The sequence below is a fragment of the Heliconius melpomene genome, chromosome 17, assembly GCF_056956725.1.
Source record: "Heliconius melpomene rosina isolate 202511_hmr_F chromosome 17, ASM5695672v1, whole genome shotgun sequence".
Classification (NCBI taxonomy): Eukaryota; Metazoa; Arthropoda; class Insecta; order Lepidoptera; family Nymphalidae; genus Heliconius; species Heliconius melpomene.
The window spans coordinates 13,246,784-13,264,767 of NC_140405.1; the positions used below are offsets into that span (position 1 = coordinate 13,246,784).

At 32.1% G+C, this 17,984-nt stretch overlaps 2 protein-coding genes and 1 long non-coding RNA gene across 8 annotated transcripts; 2 read left to right on the forward strand and 1 right to left on the reverse strand.

Moving 5' to 3' along the window:
• Nucleotides 1–5: 5 nt before the first annotated feature.
• Nucleotides 6–5,975, forward strand: LOC146530404 (uncharacterized). The gene is made up of 6 exons (XM_085201114.1): nucleotides 6–156; nucleotides 551–631; nucleotides 1,000–1,208; nucleotides 1,909–2,094; nucleotides 2,841–3,000; nucleotides 3,530–5,975. Exons 2-6 carry the CDS (start codon nucleotides 551–553, stop codon nucleotides 5,051–5,053), a joined length of 2,160 nt encoding a protein of 719 aa, XP_085057240.1. The 5' UTR covers nucleotides 6–156; the 3' UTR covers nucleotides 5,054–5,975.
• A 2,520-nt stretch (nucleotides 5,976–8,495) lies between these two features.
• On the forward strand, nucleotides 8,496–16,718 carry LOC146530405 (uncharacterized). Of its 2 annotated transcripts, XR_014878955.1 has the most exons (3): nucleotides 8,496–8,628; nucleotides 9,443–9,554; nucleotides 16,580–16,718. It is a non-coding gene; the product is annotated as an uncharacterized LOC146530405 (long non-coding RNA). The 2 variants fall into 2 exon arrangements; XR_014878957.1 differs by lacking the exons at nucleotides 8,496–8,628; nucleotides 9,443–9,554 and adding an exon at nucleotides 10,740–11,000 and having other exon boundaries at nucleotides 16,580–16,711.
• On the reverse strand, nucleotides 11,941–16,367 carry LOC146530406 (uncharacterized). Of its 5 annotated transcripts, XM_085201118.1 has the most exons (4): nucleotides 16,058–16,197; nucleotides 15,736–15,955; nucleotides 15,136–15,262; nucleotides 11,941–13,221 (listed from the first exon to the last, which is right to left on the reverse strand). In XM_085201118.1, exons 3-4 carry the CDS (start codon nucleotides 15,209–15,211, stop codon nucleotides 12,002–12,004), a joined length of 1,296 nt encoding a protein of 431 aa, XP_085057244.1. In that variant the 5' UTR covers nucleotides 15,212–15,262; nucleotides 15,736–15,955; nucleotides 16,058–16,197; the 3' UTR covers nucleotides 11,941–12,001. The 5 variants fall into 5 exon arrangements, with proteins under 5 accessions (XP_085057244.1, XP_085057241.1, XP_085057243.1 ...); XM_085201115.1 differs by lacking the exons at nucleotides 15,736–15,955; nucleotides 16,058–16,197 and adding an exon at nucleotides 16,213–16,367; XM_085201117.1 differs by lacking the exons at nucleotides 15,736–15,955; nucleotides 16,058–16,197 and adding an exon at nucleotides 16,213–16,355 and having other exon boundaries at nucleotides 15,136–15,265.
• Nucleotides 16,719–17,984: the final 1,266 nt, after the last annotated feature.

A 17,984-nucleotide genomic window follows, 5' to 3' on the forward strand; every position in this document is an offset into this window, starting at 1 on the left:
CATTTTAATAACAATAGTGCCATCACTATGCAACATTGACATTTAAACTGTCACTTAGTTACTAATGTATAAAAATAGCGATGGAATTTTACTTTTTTATGTAAAATAAGTGAAAAATGTTTCTGATTATTATTAAGAAGAAATAAATAATAAAAGGCAAGTATATAATTAACTTTAAAAAATATAGTACTTTAATAAATTATGGTTCATCGTATTATAATCAGTTGATTTAAGAACCGGTGACTTTAATTAACACATATTTATATTATAAGTTTAATATAAATAAGTTCTAATTTAAGTAATACTTTTATAGTTTTTTTTTATGAATCTTAACTTACTGTAAGACTCATTTGCGTCAATTATTTAATTTAACGAAAAATTTTCAACAATATTTGTAATACATTATTTAAAAATATATATTCGTATGTATAATAAAATATAATCTTTGCAACGTTATGATATGTGTAATAAAATATTTTCTTTTACTCGACATATCAAAAATGTTAAAATGTACAAAAGTTATAATTATATTTAAAAATACTTTTTTCAGATGGCACTATTTATAAAACAAGATTTTGCTCCACCAATATTTTCGAGAAGATGGCTAGCTGTAAAATTTAGGCCTAATATGGTAATTTTATTTAGTTACATTTTAAGTAATATATGGTCTTCCAACTGATGTTATTATTTTATTAATACTAAATTACTAATTATTCTATTGCTTAAATTTATAACGACACAACTATAAAAGCAACAGGCTGTGGGTTCGATTCCTGCTCGAAGTAATGAAATATTTTCATTTCGTTGCTCTGGTAACAAGGCAAAGTGTGACATTGTATTCCATTACCCTACATGGAATGTCTGAAGAATTCAGCCAAAAAGGGGGAACAGAGTGTCATAACATTAAGTCCCCAGGGTTCCCTCTCCCCACCTTGCAGTGTTTGTATCTCAAACTGTGCAAAGTTAAAAATAATAATAATCATAAACTTGTTATTACAGTTAATATATAATCGAGAACACATAATATCAATACTAGAAAGTGGTCTACTATTCCGTGAGGATAGTGTAGAAGTTGAACAAGAGGCCCCTGATTCCACAATATCTTGGCAAAGAGCAGGTGGTTGTACAAACAAATGGTTTACTAAAGGAGAAAGGAATATAGTGGTTGCGGCTACAATAGCTTTGCTTGTAGCTTCACCGCCTAGAAAGTGAGTATTGTTTTCGAAATAAATAATTAAAACAATGTAAAATCTCTAAAAATTTAACAACTGGGATGAAAAAGGCTGATAATCACAATAGCATATTCTTGAAACATAGCTAACACAATTAGGAGCTATGGTGTCACAGACTTGCAGATAAACTATAAGTTACACTCTGTTTTCATGGGGGGGTTGAAAATCTGCATCACATAGTATTCCACATATAGCAGGGTAGGCAGAGGGAACCTGGGGAGGAAAACTCAATGCCGCATTATGTTCCACTGGAGCAATAAAATGTAATTATTTAACAAACTTCTAATTCTACATTATCTTAGCAAAGAGCAGATGATTGTAGAAATAGAGGAGTTTATTGTTTATAATTATAAATTAGTGAGGCGGTTGTGACACAAGTGTGGGTCTATCAACACGATGATAGTGAGTTCGGTTTCCATTGAATTGAATATTTTCATTTCGTCTCTCACACTGTCCATCTCTGTCTCTCTCTCTCTCTAGAAGATAATATTAATAAGCATCATTTAGTTTCCCGACTCAACATGCAATGTTTCGAGATAACAGTAGTGCATAAGTAACTGGAGGACTGAGTGTATTAAACCTGAGTTCCCTCTGTCTATCCTGCTATATTTGCCATACACTGTGAAGGTGAAAAAGAAAAAATATGTAAGTACTTTTAGTTATTTTTTTGTTCCAGTTTACAACGTTCATCTCTTCTTAAGTTAGCTTCGTATTTTCTCTTACCGATAGCAATAAGAGCAACGCATAGAATATATTGCAAGGGATCTCTAAACACGCTGTTATGTACAATGCGCGATTACATGTCACTAGTGCGACGTGCTACAGCGTGTTGCCGTGAATACGCCACTTTGCACTCTAAATTGTGAGTATGTTTATTAACAATAATAAAAACATTTATTGCCACGAAAAACATACAATTGTACAACAATAGAACTTTGACATTACATTTGACATTATAGCAAAAGGTGTAACTCAGCTAATGATAAGATGAGATGTGCTGTGGGTGTAAATGAGAAAAGCCAACAAACACCATCATACTCATAAAAAAAAAAGTTCTTATATTTAAAGCTGTTTAATATTTTTAACAAAAATTAAAAAGTAACAATACAACAAAAAAAGAAAAAAGTATCGATCCGTTCATGTGTATTTAATTGTGTGTTTGAGTGTGTATTTCTCTGCATCAAGTATGTTTTTGAAGTTTGCAGATAACTTTAAAAGTAGGCATAACTTTTATATACACTACTTTTAAGCCTTAAGGGAGGTGGTAGGTCATTCCAAATTCATGCTGCAGCGAACTTAAAACAGCCCTGATAGCGTGACATATAATGTGAAGGTATTTTTAATAGATTCCGGTTAAATGAACGAAGGTTTATATTACTATCACCAGCCCCGGTGGGGTTTTCAAATAACACAGAGCACAAAAATAAACACAAGTGATGCTGTTACAATAAATAATACCATTGTTACAGCAGATGCCTAACTTCTTAGTTATTTCGATTAACTGGTGTCCTTGATATTAACCTTTTGGCAATCCCAATTTGAACCAAAAATTAGATTAAACTAATCATAAAAATAAAATATAATATTCATACACCTCTCTATCAACAGAGCATCAGTAACAACAATCATAGAATCAACACAAGCGATGTTATTACAACAACAAACATCATTACTGTTGCTAATGTCGCGCGCCGGCTCCTCCCTACTAGGTAACGTGCCATGGCTGCGCGGTGACGTCACTTGTGACTTTGATAGCGACAATCTGATGGTAAATATGTTAGGGGTATTTTTATGCTACTTGGTATAAGTTGAGAATATCTGAGAACTTGGAATGCGTTTGGATTCAAATTCTATTCTAGAGAAAGCTATATGTTTTTTTAAATAAAATTGATTGTTGTGCACAATCCTTAAAAGGCCCCAATTATGCGAGAAAAATACATTAATATTACATAAATATATTGGAATAATAAAATATTTAATATTTACATTCCCCCTTTTTGGTAACAAGGCAAAGCGCGACGTTAAGTACCACCACTCAACACTCAATGCCTCAAGAATTTGGAAGAAAGTGGGGAACGGAAAGATCCTAATAGAATAGGAATATTTTAACAAATGGCTCCAATTTAACATCCACCATGCTATGTGCAGGAGGCAGCGTAAAGCTTAAAGCTTAAGTATAATTGAAAACTGATTTTTGGTTTGTTTATATTTTTTTGACAAAATCTGAAATGTATTCCTATGTATTATCCTTGCAAATATGTTCATTATTAAAATAAAAAAATATTCCTTTTTTTCAGAAAGTTCACCACGCCTTCCTCGTCGTACAATCGACATTACTCAAAAATATAGCTCTAGCTCATTCTGTACCAACTGCCCACATTTTAAAGATATATAAGAATCATAATGAACGAATATATTGGATACATAATGTTCTGATAACACATCTTACTGTGGAATTTAAAGAAAATTTCGAGGCCTTAGAGAGAATGTATAGATTATTAAAAAATATAGGCACTAAAGACACAAATGGTGTGAAAAAACTTGGCACAGCCATTAACGATGCTTGGTTGTATTCGGACGTCCATACAAACATCGCCAGATCTTGTTTAGAAATGAGGGTAGCTTTAGAGAAATGCAGTCATTTGGACATGTTCTTGGATTCATGCGCTATGAATAAAGAACAGATAAATTTGGAAGTCCTAGACAAAGATATAGATGAAATAATAGATGAAATAACGAAATGTCTAAGAACAGTGCAAAATTCACAGATTCGTTTGAAAAAAATGCAAAATAAATTTAAGAATGATGATGACATAAAGAATGATAGTGATAAAGAGTACGAAGAGAAAGTCATATTGAAAATAGGTGATAAAGAACCAGAAATAAAAGACGAAGTGTTTTATTTTATTAAAACTGAAGACGAGAGTTTGGTATCTCCGGTTGGTGATATATTGACAGGTCCAGGGAAAAAGGAAAAAGAGACTTCCAAAGTTGTTCTCAAAGAATTGAAAAGGAAATTAGTGAAAAGAGAAGATTTAATGCGTGAAAGGGAAAGGCAAGCGTTAGCTAAAACTATGCCAGAACTAAAAAATATACCAGAATTTCCCAGACAGATTAATTACGAAGAATATGTAGACAAAAAAGGATTAATATCAAAATGGAATAGAGACCAGTCAAAAAATAAAAAAATATTCGCTAAATATAAAATTTGTAAACGACGTAAGCGAAAATTTGGGAATTTTAAATTAAAAATTGAAAAATATGAAATTGAAGACAATTTGCCTGAAGAATATTATGAATCAAATGCTAAACTCGACGTAAAAAGTAAACTTTTAACATTAAATAAACTAAAAAACGTCTTTATAATAACAGAATGGCAGAAAAAAGACAAAAATACAAAATACGATTCTTTATCAAGTGATTTTTCAGAAACATTAAGTGATACCGAAACAAAATCAAATGAAAACCGAAATAGAAATAAATTACAGCTTGAAGATAGGAATTTCAAATTTTCAAAAAAAGATCTCGAACTTTCTCCGTCATCATCAGAAAGTGATTTCGAAAATATAAACAAACTGGCATTATTGAATGATGTTAGAAAATACAGAGTTGTTAGAAAGAAGAATTATCCTAAAAGACCGTCCATAGACAATGTAGATGAAAGTCTGAAACCCATAAAGTATAGCTTTGGCACGGGACTGGCAATGGCGTCAGTTTTACAAGTGAATAGTCAAGCTAAATTGCCAAATATGGTACAGGAGGAGGTTTTTATTGGCAACGGTGAAGTTTCAACAGATAGTGGCAACGATGAAGATGCTTGAATTCATTTTGATCTTGTAATTGGCTTATAAAAAATGGCGTTTTTAAAAAAAACATTAATTAACAATTTGTAAATCGCTCAATGCCATGATATAAAAGAAATCAGCTTCACGCTATATCCCGCACACAGCAGGGCAGGCAGAGGGGACATAGTGTTAAGACACTACGTTGCCAAATTCTGGAGGCATTGCGTGTTGAATGGCAGAACACAACGCCGCGCTATGCCTCGACACCAGAAGAAATGGAAATATAAACGTAAATAAATATTTCACTTCCTCGAGTGGGGATCGAACCCACAACCGTCGTGTTACAGTCACAACCTTGTGCCGCTGCGCCACGACGAGGACTTACATTTATATAGATTTTTTATATAGATTTTTTAACAGTTGCTTGAAGACGCATTAGAGATTAAGGTTTCTATTCTTGAGATAGATTAAAATATTATATTAATTTTTGATAGTGCAATGTAATTTAATGATTACCGCGCCGCGTAGTCTAGTAATGTTACTCTTACTTAAGCAACTCAGTGCGTACCAATTAGTGATGTCGTTTTAAATAAATTAAAGCGTAATTTTATCACAGAAATTATATTGTCATAAATTATGTTAATAATTTTAATTATATAGATATAAATAATAATAAACGAAATGCTTTATTTTATTATTATTTTTACCTGTGTAAATCTAATTTAATCTAGTTGAATGTTTAAAATTTTATTTTCGAGTAATATAAATGGAGGAAAAGCTACAGCTGACATTTTTTCTCTTATGTATAAATTTGGACGTCACTTGTCAATAACTAGTTTTTTGTTAACCGTAATGATGTTTACGATTTCGTAATAATTGATTACTATACTAGTAATGACAAAACACATTTGAACATTGTAATGCCTTTAATGAAATATGAATAAAGTATTGAAATTTCCTATTTTTTTTTATTAAACCTATTTGACTAACGTCGTTTCCTGGTAACACAAAACACAGCGTTAAGTTTCGTGCCTCAACGTGTATCTAATATTTATCGTTAGATTTCCTTCGCCCAACTATTAATATATAGGTCCATCGTAGCGCCAGGACACAAACCTGCGTCAGTTAACACGACGGTTGTAGGTTCAATTTCTGTTCGGGGAAATTAAATATTTTCATTTTCTCGCTCTGGCAAACCGTTGTGTTCCGCCACTCAACACGCAATGCGTCAAGATCTCAGAAGTGTCTTAATGGAAACAGAAAGTCTCCCTACGTCGTGCGGGATACAGCGTCAAATTTTTTAGCCTCACACTGTATCACTAACTATAACTAACAATATTATTAAAACTAGTTTTCTGTAGTCGATTATTATTAAAGGAAAATATATTCGTTTGTTTTACTTTTATTTTTTTCTTTGCTATAATTTATTATTTTGTTCGTGAATATGTGACCATATCATATTCAGATTTCAGTCATAAATTGATTATCAGAGTGAAATTACTCTTAAAACATTTGATATTTTCACGGTCTTGAAAATTCATTTTAGATGATATCTTTCACTAACTGAACGTGTTTAAATTTTTTTTATTAAATTTCTTTTATCAACTTTTACAAAAATAAAACGTAACAAATGTTTAAAATATTCCTTGTATGCATGTAAGTAGAAGTACCTATATAGTTTTATTTTACTGAAATTGAATGCTATGCTATATGAAACACTTCGTTTCACGCGCACCACAATTTTTTCGCAATTTATCACATTACTCAGGCGAGGAAATAATTCAATGACCTGAGAGGGAATCGAACCCGCAAAATAAAACATCAAAATAATCTATTTGGATCAAATAAACCTAAATATGTACTGAAACACAAATATAGGCCCCATTGTATCGAACCTACGACCATCGCGTACGCAGTCAGATACTGACCGACTGCAGCACAAGGCGGTTTTAAATAAGTAATTTTATTATTTTCAGCACTTTCTTGGTTTGTGGAGTGAAATGTATGCCTCAACTTGTTATGCCATTTCTACGGTATAATGACTATGGTATTTTACAATTGCTATTATATTTAAGTATATGAATGTGTTTTTAGTAGTGTAGCTTCATCCCGAATTCCGCTTATATGTGGCACAGGGTCACAAGCGACTGTAAACGCTGGTAGGTTGTGGGTTCGACTCCCATTCGAGGAAATAAATATTGAATATTTTCAATTCTTCGCTCTAGAGACAGTCAACACTAAATGCCTCCAGAATTCGGAATTGAAGTGTCTGAATGGAGAATTTAGTGTCTTAGCACTAGGTTCCCAAGTTCCCTAAGGGAAGGAGCACTGCGAGAGGAGAACTCTAAATTTCTGGGAGAATGGGAAAAAACGACTTCTCAACTAGAAGTTACATGTAAGCTGTAACTGTTCTACTTTAAAAATATAATCTTTCAGATCTAGCAGCTGCCTATGAAACTTGCTGCAGTTCAGAGGCTGTCAGAGTAAACGATCAATATATGAACTATTATGAAGAATTAAAACATAGAAATTGGGTTTTGTTTTCATTTTATTCATGCACCGCCCACATCTAGTAAAGTAGGCAAATAATATGGTGTTAATACACTCCATTAATGACAATACATTTTGAAAAAAAATTGTTGTTAGTAAAATTTCTGGAGTGGGCTCGGACCACCCGACCTGCGCCCATGATGTCTAAGTAATGGAATCTACAGTTTAAGAACCTTTTGTAGTGATCCGATTTCTTGTACATGGCATCTTAAATAAATGTTGTCTCTTAAATTATTAAAAGAAAAGCCATTAAATTAATCACAATTTAACTAATTGGAATTGTTAGTGTATGAATCTAGGGATATAAGGGGGCATAAATATAATTAAATTAGAATATAACTTCTTACCTCGTGTATCATCCAACCAACCAACCATCTGGTGTACTCGCAGACATTTAGGTAGGTACCAACTAAGCAATAGTATTCATTTTAAGTTATTCCTAACCAGTTTTATAATAATTACATTATTAATTTGCGGTTAAAAATATTTTATTAATCTCTTTTTAATGATTTTTTAAAAAAATACGTTAGTATTCCAATAAATGTTATACATTGTAACAAGATGCACGTTTCTTTATTCTCGTATATGTAAGTGTTCAATTCTTTTTATTTTATCCGTTTTTAACCGACTTTACAAGAGGTGGTTATCATTATGTATTAGTTGGACCTATGAGACCGGAGGCCTGACTCAAATGTGCGACTGTAAACGTGACAGGTTGTGGGTTCGATTCCGACTCGAGAAAAGTTTAATTTTTTCATTTTCTTGGTCTAGTAACAAAGAAAAGCGTGGCGTTCCACCACCCAGTACCTCCAGAAATTGAGTGAGAGAGGAACGTAGGTGTGTTAATGGGAACAAAGTATCTTAATGCTAGGGGCCCAGGTTCCCTCTACCTAACGTACTATGTACAGGATACAGCGTGAGGTAGCTCTCTTCCTGCTCAGCTCTATGCAGGAAATTCATAATGCTCACGCACTTTTTATAATATTCCAGTATTTTCTCCGTCATAATATGCGGATTGATGACAGCGGAACTACAACAACAACAAAATGCTACAAGTGAAAGTAATATATTATTTTTTTGCTGCTTTATCAAAAACAAAACGTTATGCTGAACAAAATAAATATTATCTATAAATATAAACTTAAACGCCATCGTAGTTCAGTAAAGAGGTTGAATTGTAGATTCGATTCCTACAGATAATTAATTTAAAATAGGCCGTCGTGGCACAGGGGCACGAGCTTGCGACTGTAAACACGACGGTTGTGGTTCGATACCCACTCGGGGGAGTGAAATATTTTCGTATCCTCACACCGGCAAGGAAACAAAACGTGGCATTGAGTTCCTACACTCAACAGACAATATTTGGAAAATGCGGCATTATGGGAACGGAGTGCCTTAACAGATGTTTCCCAGGTTACCTCTGCATACCCTGCTATGGAAGCGAGTGGAGCTGTAAAAAATGTAAAAGTTTATTATTTGCTAATGAGGTCCCCATGGCGAGTGACACAATGTCTGATTGTAAGCTCAATGGATGTGGGTTCGATATCCACTTGAGAGTGAATTATTTTCTTTTTCTCGCTCTGGTAGACAAATCACCGAGGTAACGTATATATTTTTTGTTTTATATATTTTTTACAGGGGCACGTGCGTGAGGCTGTAAGCACGACGACAGGTTGTGGGTTCCATTCCCACTCGATAAAAAGAAATATTTAATATTTTCATATCCTCGCAATACGCAATGCCTAAAGAATTTTGCGTAAAGTGGGGAACGGGAGTCTTCTTACACTTCTTAGGTTCCCTCTGCCTACCCTGCTATGTGCGGGATTCAGCGTAAACCTAAAAAATATATAATAAATGTCATAATATTATTTTTAGCAAAATGTAAAACGGGCAAAGGCATCGACGGTATTTGCAGCAGAAGAGCCGATTGTAACTTTTCTACGAAAAACATAGATCTTACTTTATACGAACCGCGTGGTTTTAAAAGGTATTTATTATTTTAATATTTCTAATATCTATTAAATAATTTAAAGCCTTTAATTGTGGGTTCACCGCGTGGGCAAATGATAGTAACTAACATATTTTGTGTGGGACGTGACATTTTAAATAATAATAACATTTATTCATATCAAAATTACAAAAAAACATTCATAAAACGATAATACCGTATTAGTTATAGCTTAATAGAATATAAACTGTACGACGAATTAGTTATAAACTGAGTAGAAGTAGAATACAGAAAAGTAAAGAATATTAAATACATATATTATCTATATATGGACCGTTTATTTTGAGAGTGGTGTAAGTCCATTTTCTTTTGTTTCGAGAAAATTAAAGGTTAGTATGTCGATGATTATGCAATTTCATATATCGACCGATTTTCAGTTGTTCAAAAAATGGTTTTTTTTGAGAAATTAAACACGGACTAGTTATATATAAAAATATTACATTAAATTAAGCATGAATTACGTGATATCTCATTTTTCTCATAAATGGACTTACACCACTTTCAAAATAAACGGTCCATATATAAAAGGACTTGTCCTCACTGACTGAGGTAAGGCGCGCGCACAGACGTAACCGCTGATGATAGAAACGTGAAATTTATACAGATGTTTACTTTCGTAATCTGGACATCCACTAAGAAGGGATTTGAAAAATTTTAACCCTAAAGGGGAGAAATAGGTGTTGAAAGTTTGTATGGAAAAAAATTTAAATCAGCACCGATTTTTATAAAATTTGAAATTTAGATTTTTAAAAGCATTTAATTGAATACGTGTTTCATCGTTTTCTAGAATTCTCTCCCTAAGGGTGCAAATAAGGGGTTGAAAGTTTGTATAGGTTTTTTTTAAATCGTCACCAATTTTTATAAAATTTGAAATTCAGACTCTTAAACGTATATAATTAAACACATGTTTCATGGTTTTCTAGAATTCACCCCCTAAGGGTGCAAATAAGGGGTTGAAAGTTTGTATGCGAAAATTCTTAAATCGCCACCGATTTTTATAAAATTTGTAATTTAGACTCTTAAAAATATTTCATTGAACACATATTTCATGGGTTATTAGAATTCACCCATAAATACGCAAGCGAAGCTGCGCGCGTCCGCTAGTATTATTATATATTAATTCAATAATGCTACAGTTCAAAGCGTGTTGAACTTAGAGCATGTCAAAAATACTCAAAAACTACTGAACGGATTTATTACGTCGCCTGCGTCCTTTCTAATATACCTTTGAACTGAACGCGATGATAGCGCGATTCAGTGACAATCAACGCCATCTATATTTTAAATGCGGAATTAAAATTAGTTAAGTAATACACTTAAGCTAAATACTTTACTTATGTGATGTGCGACTATAATTTTTAAATATTTTATTGTTTTGTTCCCGACTGCTAAGAAAGGGTTATGTTTTTCGCGCATATTTTGTATGTATGTATTTATTATGTATATGAATGGAATATTCTTTATTATCTCGTATCTCCAGAACCGCTGAACGGATTTACATAATTGAGGTATCATTAGATTCGTTTTAGCAACCCAAGTGTTCTTAGATAGGTGATGTTAAAAAAATAATCATGGAGGCTGTGGGACGCCATTGGACTTAGTAAAAAATATATATGGTTTCGAATCCCACAATATAGACATCAAATTCAGGGGCTCAATACGAGGATTTTAAACAGATATATTTAGATTACCATAATGAACCCTAACAAAAAAGTGAAAAAAAAAAAATATTAAAAAAAAACAAAAACCCCGACTGCATAAATCTAAAAAGAAAATAAACAAGCCCAATAGTTATTAGGATTAAGAGTCGGGACCTATAAGTACTTCTTCAATCAATAAAATCTTTACTAATTTAAAGAGGTCCCGACTATTAATCCTAATGAACTATTGTGCTTGTTTATTTTCTTTTTAGATTTATGCAGTCGGGGTTTTTATTATTTTAATTTTTTTTTTAATATTTTATATTAATAATATTTATATTTATTTTATTTCATTCTTCTATTAATCACTAGTTGTAGTATGTAAGTAAAATAACATATTTTTGATAAATTATTCCAAAATTAAAATAACTGTTTAATTTTTTTCAGTTAAATTAATCAAAGGTAACCTGTAACCTCTACTCTGTCTGAGTTCCTCGCCCTACCACCTCTTAATTTGAAAGGATTTTACTAATACCATCCTTGTAGTCCATATATTCTAAATGAACTGATGATAGTTCCAGACAAGCCGAGATCTTGAACCTGTATTAATGTTACGAAGCTGACGTTTGTTTGATTGAATGCACTAATCTCAGGAAATACTGGTATAAATTGAACTGTTTTTTGGATCCATACTAATTTACTGAGAACAACCAACAAGGAAAATATTTATGAAAATTATACTTTATTAATCTCAGTACTTTACAAATCTCAAGACTATTATTATATCTAAATTTCAAAGGAACATCTATGAGCCCACCAATTCTGAGCTAAATTGGCCATTGTGAAATTTAGATTACAATTACTACATTTAAAGTTCGGTTCCAACACATGATTCTCTGTAAAATGACACCTCAAGTCATGAATTAACGTATCTCCCACAAAACTTATGTCACACAATTCACACTTCACTGTTAACGTTTTGGACATCATATCTATTTTACCTATATATGTCGCATATTGGGGGGAAACTATCTCTCTTAATTGAATATCATAATTACAATCCTCTTTAATCGTAGAATCCTTATATAAATATCTAATATACGGATATTTGTTCATATAACGTTGATACACATTCCTCGAAAGCAACATTTCAGGTAAAAGTCCAACATCTTTCTTTATAAAGTCTAAAATTTCTTTAGAACTTATCGATTTGGTTGCTATATTATTGATAAACTGTATAAATTTGTTTCTTACCATTTTTGGTGTATTTACAGCACTTGTCACTCGTAAATCCTGTGGCAAGGGTTCGGCTTGATAAGAACCAGAATTAATTTTCTTATTCATCAATAAATGCTCAATTTTGTGCTTAGTTTCCCTATGATAGAATATAACTTTATTATTCTTATTTATTTCCGAAGTTATCGAAATACTAACATTCCACCAGTTGAATATCGCCTCTAACGGCAGCATATTTACACTTATCTGTGTCGGGAAATTGTATTCAGAGTTAAGCATCGTATTATTCGTATCCGATTGAGGTTGTCTACAAAATAATTGATTTAATTGATTCCTTGATGCGTACATTTCTAATACAGCGGTCTCCTTAGACTCATCTTTACTAGAAAGATCTTTTTTTGAAATGTCCTGGTCAATAACGTTTTGTACTGTATCCTGCATTGCATACCGAGCGTGATCTAACACCTTTCCCAAATATTTTTTTATATTTTCATAATTAGCTTGCAACAATCGATTGATGCCGGCATAATCTTTTTCACTTTTCAGTTTATTAACCACTTTATCAAATTCGTCCCACTGAGGCCAATCTTTAAGGAATTTCTTCATAATAGTCAAGTATATGTCTCCTTCTAACTCATGTATTTTAGATATTTGTATGTCAAATTCTTTGTTTAATATATCAACTATTTGAGCGTTCGTTAGTACTGTGCTTTGTTTGTTATCGCTTGTAATAAGTCGTTGAAAAAGTTGGATGATTGGTTTATCTGAAACTATATTTATAATATTAGTAAATGTTAGGAAGCTGTTGTGGCACAGTGGGAAAGCGATTACTGTAAAAGTGACGGTAGAGGGTTTCTATAACACTTCGGTATAATTATATTTCATTTATTTATATTTCCTTACTTTGGTAGACAATGAATTGACAAATTGAATGGAAGTTGGGCAACTTATTAAATCAGTATTATTTAGTAATTTCATACTAATTAGTTGGTAATATAGTCATACAGAGAATTCGTTTCATAAGTATAAAAAACGTTAAAAAACAAGAAGATAAATTTGATCACTTGACAAAACAAAACTGGGAGAGGCATGCTAGACAGTGCAACACATTCTTACTAGTAACTAACGCCTATCAAAAACTAAACTAAAATACCAATACTTAATGCTACCAATTTTAAAACAGCATGTAGCAATCCAAACTCAAAATAAAGATAGATTGCGTGATTGTGAATATGTACCGACACAATGGGAAGAAGAGAGACATCCCCAATATCATTCAGATTAAGGTTGACAATAAACTAGAATAAAACTAAAGTGATAACTAACAATGACCCAGTGAAAACTAAAATGGACACTCCATTTAAGTTTTTTAATGTTTTTTTTTTACCACCATACCATTTGTAACCAGCCATATGCTTAGATACAATATGGTACCCAAGAATTGGAAAATATAAGAGAAGTTGAAAAAAAAAAAACAGCATTCAATTTATTACTAATATTGTAAAATTGGAACCTGTTAGATCAGGTTGGAATATAGCAGGATTTGAACTTGTGCCCCTTGAAAATCATCAAAGTGCTATGACCACTAAGCTCTATTATCTCATCAAGCTTTGTAGAAATTTTATAATTTGTTATGTTGTCTTTGCAGGGAGAGATTTACAAATTTTTTTTTTATAATTTAATTTTCTTTGTATAATGACAAAGAGTGAATGCCTTACCCCCACATAGGGGGTAAGTGTGGAACAACTCTTCAAAAATGTTAATAGTAATTTATTTGTAGCTTTACTATATACAGTTGTGGAATATGTAAAGTAAAAAATTTGTAAATCATACAAATTTGTTAAATACACAAATAACCATATTACCGTAAAATGTGCATATAATAAAGGCTAACTAAATTATTTAAAGACAACAAGAAAGTACATAGTTGTTTTTTTAAATATATTTACATAAATTTATATCTGTCTCTATTATTATAGAGTAAAAAATCAAAGTAACAACATCCCGCACATAGCAAGGAGGCACAGGGGACCTGCAAAATTCATGTTAACAAACTTAATTCCAATTAAGACATCATTATCAGAATTCTGACAGCATTGTTTTCAGTGGCAGAACTCAATGAGGCAAAGCATAGCACTCTTTGCCTCATTACCCTTTAAACATTACTAGTGGAAGCAAGCAGTTTCGCCTGCTGCCTATTCATCCCTAAGGGTGTAAATAACACCCTTAGGGATGAATAAACCATGAAACATGTGTTTGATGAAATATTTTTAAGTCTTAATTTCAAGATTTTTCCATACAAACTTTCAACCCCCTTTATTTGCATCCTTAGGGAATGAATTTTAAAAAACCACGTGCTAACTGAAATATTTCTATCAATATAAATTGAAAAAATTGCTGATTTAAAAATTTTATCCTTTTAGGATTAAAATTTTTCGAAATCCATTTTTAGCGATGTCCAGATTACGAAAATAAATATTTGTCCAAATTTTATGTTTCTACCATAAGTAGTTACGGCTATATATATAGATGACAGTATTAAATATTTAATTTCCTCAAGTGGGTATCAAGCCTACAATCTATCACATTTACAGTCACACACTTGTGCCCCTTGTGCACCCCTATTTAAATAGAGCAGTAATAATAATATGCACCTACAAATTAAGATAAATCAAAAATCATACCTGTAATGGATATAATTTTCTCTTCTTCATCCGAATTAATAGCAATAATATCATTTGAGCTGTCGTCAGAAAGCATTGTTGCATGTTTTTCTACTTTTACTATTAGCGGACCCGAACGCGGCTTCGCCTGCTTGTACAATAGGAATATTTATTAAATATAATAACAAATTTTTTAAACCATTGCTTAGTAACAGTCTCATAGCGACGGTTGTTATTAACATGGCAGAATAAATTGCACTTTAGAAAGTATTTTAATACATTAGTATATATGTATAATGTAATTTTATATAGCCTGTAGCACTCCTGAAGAATGCAGCATTCATACAAAACAAAAACAAAGTGAATTGGACCATTAGACCCAGAGTTCTTAGCGTTCAAACAAACAAACAAACTCTTCCGTGTCAACAAACATGTCACCTCACGAATCACACTTACAAATAGAATTATCTTTAACCCTTAATTTAGCTAAATGTAGAGGCATACATGCATGGCCTAGGCGAAGTCTACAAATAGTAGATGTTACAGATCTATAGGCGCGCCTATATCGAGAGAACCACGGAATGGTTGGAACTTCCGGTTGGATAGAAGCATAATAATTACCTTTTATTAATATTGATTTATTCCAAAAAAATTCCATGAAAATTTTAAAACAAATTTTGACAACGACAATAGGTCTTGGGAATAACTAAACATGCCAACGATAAGAGTACCCCTTGTTTGCGGCATCAATACAAAGCTTCTCTAATTTTGAATACAAAGTGAAAATTATATTTCCTACGGAAAGGATTTTGCAACAAAGATTGTAAAGCACTCAAGCAATCTGTAAAAATAATTACTTTTTTTTAATTGTGCGATTCTGCGAATAAGATGCCTTCATGCAAAGCTATACATTCATCAGAAAAGGTAGAAGTTATACATTCACCAGAAAAGGTAGAAGTTTCAGGGGGGCATTTAAAACTTAAAATAATTTTGTATTTACGAATCCAACAAGCAGCCCCAACATTGGAATTATGTATGCCTATATAGTCTGGCCAATTTTTAGCAAAACAAATTTGAAACAGTACTTACAGTACTTACTTTGTATCAAAACACTGCGACTGCAGAAATGCCGCCTGAATTTTAAACGTCAATGTCAGAGATTCTTAAAAAATATTGCACAGATTATAATATCGTTTTTTTTTTATGTTGACTTATAACGAATAATATAAAATGTTGTTACTAGTACAAAACACCTGTTTAGCTTAAGTGTTAACACATCAGAAGTGGATGGTAGTTACAACTTAATATAAAAAAATATTAAAAAAAAACCCCGACTGCATAAAAATAAAAAGAAAAAAAACAAGCCCAATTGTTTATTAGGATTAACAGTCGTTACGTTAAAATATATTAAAAATAAAATAAAAACAATTTAAATATTATAACAAAATATTTTTTTACTTTACAGAATATGCAATTTGGGTGACGTGTGCTGCCCTCCACAATATATAATAAAAATTCAAGAGCCCAAAGTTGAGAACACAGATTTTACTTTCGACGACGATGATTAAAATAATGTAATAAATATATTTATGCTACGAAAAAAAGGCTTTAATTTAAGATATAGGCAAATTTAAGAGGTTTTAAAATTATTTTATCAATAATAAATTGTACTCATTACAATGTTTGACACCGACCGTAGGGACTGCCGCGGCGCAAGGGTGCCTGACGGTTATAGGCTCAATCTCCATTTGTGAGGTCTCAGATATTAAAATATGGACACTTACTTATAGTAGGGGCGGTGAAGAGGGGACTTTCGGGAGTCATTCGAGCGCATCAGATTAAGATACAGGGGATTCCTTGTACTCGGTTACGTACTTCCACCAAATATGAGCTTCATATGTATAGCCGCGCGTCTAGGATAAAGGATCAGATTAGTAAAAAAAAATTGATCATCGGACATTCTCGAGCGCATCAAGGCAGGGTAAGTTAGTTACATGCCAAATTGTGTATATTCCACTAATCTGACAATTTGAGAGTGACGCAAAGGAGGGGTAGGGCTCCAAAGTTGTATAAAAAAAAGTTATCCTGACATTCTCGAGCGCGGCTATTTTTTTTTTATTTTGGAGGGAATCATTCAAGGATTACGAAAAATATATAATCTGACAAATTCCGTAAGCCGAAGTAATAGATATTGATCGATAAAGTTTAACGTACCTAAGAATTGTATACAGAGTGGAATTGTTAGCACCACTTTAAATGAAACCACCGTTTTAACTACTCTATAAAAGCCTAATATAATTCAGAAAAAAAATTATACCCCCCCAAAAATGAAAAAGTTATTTTTTCAAACAAAATAAATAATAAAAATATCGTTTTAAAATAAAACGCCATTTGTAAAGTATAACATAGGAACGCACACACTTACCTGTCAAAGCGGCAACGTCGCACTCGTATGTGTGTGTCACACGAAAAATCGTAAAATGAAAAAAAATCCTATGTCCAAACTATTTATTACCTTAATTAATTTCTTTAGTTCTGTGTTTGAAATATTTTACCCTATATGCAGTTTCAGTAAAAGGAGCGCTGCCTCTTCCATCCTGTATATTCCTCTCACCTTATTTCTATTCCTCTCTCACTCTTTCTTTATTTATTAGTTAGGACTCATCAATGAAGATGATAATTTAGAAAAATACTTGAAAAAAAAAATTTTGTAGTTTAGTTATCTTTTTATAAATACAAGTATTCTATTTCAAACATGCATTCTTTTAGTTACATTCTATTTCTTGAGCTTTTCAATTGATTATGTTCAATGAATAAAAAAATTGAGGCCAGTCGTGGCGCAGTGGCACAGAGTGTGACTGTAAAACCGA